Raw genomic sequence first — 5618 nt, 5'->3', positions numbered from 1 at the left:
TGCCCCCCACCCCCACCCCCAATAGGCTATCAGCTAGCTAGCTAGATAACAAGAATCTGCTTGAGTGGCTTCTGAAACCCAGAAACTGGAAACAGCAGGGGGCCACATCTTATTTCACGGAAGCCACTGACACTGGCCTCTGGGGCAGGAGGGAGCTGCAGGCTAAGTGCTGCCCTGCAGAGCGTGCAGATTCCAGAAACGCCGGGGAGTGCGTCTCCACCCTTCCTCACCATCCCAGCAGCCTTCCTCTTTAAAAATTCAGTCCCTGTGTGTTTCCCCTAAAGGTGGCAGACTGTGCTATTCTATGTTTGTGCTAGTTTAACCCTTTTTCTTGTGTCTATCAAATAGGGAGCAGATTTCATAGCTCCAGGCCTGGGATGACCCCTAGACTGCCTATGTCCAGGGATGTAGTCTTCGCAGCTCAGGCCTTGCAGATGCTGCTGAGGCCTCTCTGAGGCCCAGCATGGGCTCCAGCTGTGAGCGGAACGCCTGCTGTTTCCAGGAGCCCAACTAGGTGCCGTTGTAGGTGCAACGAGATGAAACCAGAAAAAGCACCTCTCTGCCCGAAGGCTGTGGCTTTGTTCTAGACTTCTACATGTGCTTGACCAACAGTTTTCATCTGTTTTGACAGCCATAAACTTTTAACTGTTTTCCTCTGGTTAATAAAAGTAGTTGATATTTATTGTAGAAAACTTGGGAGACATACAAGAGGATGAAGAAGAAGTGAAAATCACCAAGTATCTGAAACTCAGAGGAACATCGCTGCTGTTCTGGAATTCAGAGGTGGGTTGCAAACTCAAGACCCCGGGCTACTTTTATTCTGCAGTTGCCTGTTTGAACACTGAGTTACTTGCCTTCAGGCGGAGTGTGTCTGGTGGACTGCAAGCATCCTAGCCGGTGTTAGGTACCTCTGCCCTTCCCGCCTGTTCCCTGAAGACATTTGAATTTACAACCCAGGGCTTGCTTATCTAGAAATACTATTTTTAAAAACAAAATTGGGTATTTGGGCATATACAATTTTATGTCCTGCTTTCTTTCCCTAAACATTTTTATTGTGAGCATTATCTCCTGCCATTAATTGTTCTTTAAGAACATGATAATGATTCTACTCTAAGGGTACATTATACAAACCCTTCCCCCTGTTGTTGGGTATGTAGATTCTTTCCAGATTTTTGCTGCCACAAATCACACCATGATAGACATCCTCGCTCATACCTCCTAGACTGCAGATCTTATTTTCTTAGAATAGATTCACAGGAGTGGAATTGCAAGCTCTCTAAAGACAAGGACACAGGTTGCCAAATTCCAGTCTGGCCCAAGTGACCCTCCAGGTAGGATACGAAAGCATCTCTCCTAACTGTGGTGGTTCCTGGGAGTGTAGCTGCGGGCTTGGCATAGCACCTGAGTATCTGTACCTGGAAAATCTTAGTAGTTTCACTATCAGTATTGAGCAGTATTTTTTATATAATTTTGTTTACTCTATTTATTTTTATACTTGTGCTGGGTATTCCCTGCTGTGTGGGCTTTTGTCTAGCTGGGGTGAGCAGGGGCAACTCTCTAGTGGGCGGTGCGTGGGCGTTTGTTGCAGAGCACGTGCTCCAGGGTGCACAGGCTTCAGTAACTGTGGCACACTGGCTCAGTTGCTCTGCAGCCTGTGGGATCCTCCTGGATCAGGGATCAAACCCATGTCTTCCGCATTGGCAGGTGAATTTTTCACCATTGAACCACCAGAGAAGTCGTTGAGCATTATTCTAAAAAAAGACCTTAGCCCATTTGGTAGGCCAAATTTCTCTCTTGTAAATTTACATTTACTACTGAGTGAGCTTGAACTTTTTACCCCCCTCCCCAGACTTTATTAACCACCTGTATTATTTCTTCTGTGAAATTGTCTGCAGTGCCTCTTCCCCAGTTTTCCTATTAGGTATTCATGTTTTCCTTATTGATTTGTAAGCGCTTTCAATATATTAGCTCTCTGTCACATTTGCTTTGGATCTCTTGCTGACACAATTCAAACATCTGGCTCCTACTCCAACTTATGCAAACTACTTTATTATATTTATTCATTTATTTTTTTGCAAACTGCTTTGGAATGCGAAAAAAAAAAAAAAGGACCAGAGGCAAGATAAGGAGTCGGGGGTATAATAGAAGATCAGGACAAATTCTCAGTGAATCTCAGGATAATGGAAAGTATCTTCTGGGCACACGTGGAGGATTAGATGAACCTCGTGGGTCAAGGAATGTTTGATACACGGGGAACCTCACCTTCCAAACAGCAGTCTAGAGTTCACTGAGGACTGTCGGGGAGATGGCAGGAGAAACTAGCGGTAGTTGAGTTCCCGCAATATTCAAGTGCTGCTGAGAATAGCACTTCCTTTCGTTATTCTAGCAAGGTAAATTTCATTATCCTTATTTTAAAACATGGGCACTGTAACCCAGACTGGCTTCTTGACCACCCCAAGCTGCACCACTGGGAGGATGGAGGGCTGGGATTAGCAGTGAGCTCTGCCCTTCCTGCCAGGAGGCATTAGATCACTGGGGGCCTCTGCACATTGAGCTGTTACAGAGTCACATGTGCTCCAATCGCCCCTAACTTCAAGCCATCCAAGTACATGTTCTATATTTACTTGTGTCCACCACAGTACATATCATACTTTTAAGTAAAGGCTCCTGCGTTCAGCGGGTGGTGCGGAAAGGTGATGCTCAGTGGCTCCTCCAAGGGGACGAAACAGGTGCTTGGCTGGCAAGGTGAGCTGTCAAGTGTCCCTTTCCTTGACCCCCAAGGGGGCTCCTTAGGACCTACTCCTCCTTTCCTTTGCCACTGCAGGAGAGGACAGCGTGGTTAGCTGAGCAGCATGGCTCGGGCCTTGGGATGAATGCTCAGGACCAAAAGAGGAGGTGTCGGCCAAACCAGTGTTTTGAAATAAAGCCTATATCTGCCTCTATGTTATTTCTTACACGCTAAGATCTTGACACCTTGGATCAGAAGGGAGAAAATCTCTGGGGGAGGTGAGTTGTCTGCCATCCACAGACCTCTATCCTGCCCTCCTGGGAGGTAGGTGGGGAATTGCGGCGGGGTGAGACATCCTCAGAGCTGGAAACTGCTTCTCTACCCACCCCCTCCCCCACCCACCCCCATACCTACCACCCACCACCAAAATACCCTCTCCAGAAGCCTAACGGTGGGCATCCACTCAAAACCTTACATGGTCTTGCTTATGGAGTAATGGCAGAGAAAATGAAAACTCTCCCCGCCCTGCCTTTGCCTGCCAGCCTCCCTCAGAGAAGGAAACTGGATCCAATAGTTTGTTTTTAAAACCTTTTAAGTATTTCATTATAAGGTACACTCTCTTCACACAAAAAACACATGGAATTCACCATGTAATAGTGTAAATCAGTCTCTGAGGTCAGAGATGTATGAGCATCCTCACCTATTCCCCTGAGGGCAGGTACCTTCCCAGGCCGCTGCAGTTTCTGTCTGCTTCTGTCCCCAGACAATCGTGGGCTCTGCGTCTCTGGGCTGACTGTCAGTCTCCCCAGGTTTGGCCTCCTCTTCCTTGATAAAATCTGTGGTGCCTGGGCTGCTGAAAAGTGCAAAATCTTTTCAATAATTTTGTATAGGAAAACATCTTTGTAGAAAGACTGCTCAGAGGGCCTGTGGTGGGGAAGGCGGTTAGGGGAATAAAAAAAAAAAAAACAAAAACAGGAGGTGAGGGAGAAGCTGGATTTGAAACCTGGCTCTATGATCTTGTAACCACATGGGCTTGGACAGATCACTTCCGGAAGCCTCAGTTTTCCCCACCTGTGACATGGGAATAATAATACCTACTTCACAAGACTGTGATCACCATTCATGAACACCCCCTGACACCTGCCATGTGGATTCTGAAGGGGGTCCTTCCTTTTGCTAAGAAGTTTCTAGCTTGCAGTTCATAGATATTGGGATGGGCCTGCTGGTGAAACCATCGAGAGCCTTTATCTTTGGGACACACAAAGCCCAGCTCCCCATGTCCTCATCCAAACTTGAATCACAGTCTGTTCTGCACCTAGATATTCATATCCTCAGGTTGCTTATTAGCAACTAATATGGCCTTCCAGAAAGAGTCCAAGCATCTGGGGACCTTTTTTTTTTTTTTCCTGTGTGTTATCCACCACTGGGTGGGGGCGGGGAGGGGGGTGGTTGATACATTCCCAGGAAGACAGTAACTGAAGTGCCAATTCTAATTGAGTTCCCGGTAATATGTTTTTTTTTTAAGTCACATTTTGAATTAGGTTGCTAATTGGTATGAATAATCTCAAGTTTCCTCTTCACATGTATTAAGTCTCAGTGCATATGAGCTTGGGAAAAGAGTTTTGTTGTTTTCCACGCATCTCTACAAGTTCTCAAGTTCACAGGCAGTTAGATGGTGAATTTCTAGATGAAATGCTTCCAGGAGAATTTGCCTGGCTCATCTCCTCTTGGACAGTTCAGAACTTTCACAAATAGCCAGCAGCCAAGGGGGAGGGAGGGTAAAGCTGGGAAGGGTCTCTGAGTCGTATGCGCGAGAACAGCCTTCCTTGGCACATGAAGACAACTGGATTTATGTCCCATGGTGTAAGTTGTGGTTATGTGGGTCTTTTAAAATCAGATTGAGGAAAGGAATGGAAGTTCTCCTTGGCTGCCCGTGAAGCCTGGTTTAAAACAATGATTAGCTACAGCTTACTTTCCCTGACAGGCCCTCGTCAGGGAACTTGCTAGAAGGGGGAGCTGCTGGTGGCATGGGTTCCAGCTGAGGGCACGTCGGTGGAGCCCAGAGAGACTGTGGGCATGATCGGAAAGAGAATTCTCCAGAAAATGAGAATACATTCTTTGGAGGGTGTAGGATGGTGATTAGACAGGATCTCACTAAGTTGGGAGAGAGGAGGGTGAGAGAGAGGGATGGAGGGCTTAACAGTAAGGGATCCTGCCCTCCTACCCCAGGAGCTGCATTCCTCTGGCCCATAGGCGTCTCTCCATCACTTGGGGCCTTATTCCTCTGCAGCTCTCAGAAGTCATCAACTGCCCCCTGCCTAGCACCTGACAGATGCGTGCGGCTGGGCAGGGAAGCAGCAGGATCATTCTTTACTGAAGAGGAAACAGGAGGAGGACCAGGGAAGGGGCAGGCTTGGGGCACAGGCCAAGTCCAGTGGATATTCAGGACCTGGCTCAAAGGTCCTTTTTATGAGGATTTTACTTTGATTTCCAGCCGAATATTCAGATTTCCTTCACACCCCAGGCAGCAGCCCTCCTGCTCCCCAACCCCATCCACACCCCTACACCCCCTGTCTCCCAGAGGGCCTTTTTCCTCCAGCCTGCACTAGCTTGCTCCAGCCAGCAGGTCCCTGGAGGCCTGTTTCCTGTGTTGGCCAGAACTTTCAGGGTCCTTAGGGCATTTAGTATTTAAATATTCCAAGATTGCCTCAGAATTGTGTCTTTTCTCTCCAACTAGACTGTAAGCTCCTTAAGGATGAGGACCCTGTCTTAGCCAGCCTGTGTGTTTTCTCAAACTCTCTTGCAGGACAAGTAATAATCACTTAGTATGGTTTATAGGGCTTGAGAAGATGCATTCAGCTGAAAACTATGGGTAATTCCAAAAGTAGAA

General features: G+C 47.3%; 1 protein-coding gene across 1 annotated transcript in view; it reads right to left on the bottom strand.

Annotated features, from left to right (window-relative positions):
* MARCH10 (membrane-associated ring finger (C3HC4) 10, E3 ubiquitin protein ligase) overlaps window positions 1-5618 on the bottom strand; it is a 92023-nt gene that overhangs the window by 32040 nt on the left and 54365 nt on the right. The window contains exon 4 of the mRNA XM_010856461.1: window positions 3429-3581. Coding sequence (XP_010854763.1) covers window positions 3429-3581 — 153 coding nt within the window. The remainder of the gene's footprint in view (window positions 1-3428; window positions 3582-5618) is intronic.

The sequence above is a fragment of the Bison bison genome, unplaced genomic scaffold, assembly GCF_000754665.1.
Source record: "Bison bison bison isolate TAMUID 2011002044 unplaced genomic scaffold, Bison_UMD1.0 scf7180017864371, whole genome shotgun sequence".
NCBI lineage: Eukaryota > Metazoa > Chordata > Mammalia > Artiodactyla > Bovidae > Bison > Bison bison.
Note: the sequence above shows the minus strand (reverse complement) of the source record. Positions and strands in the feature narration are given on the sequence as shown.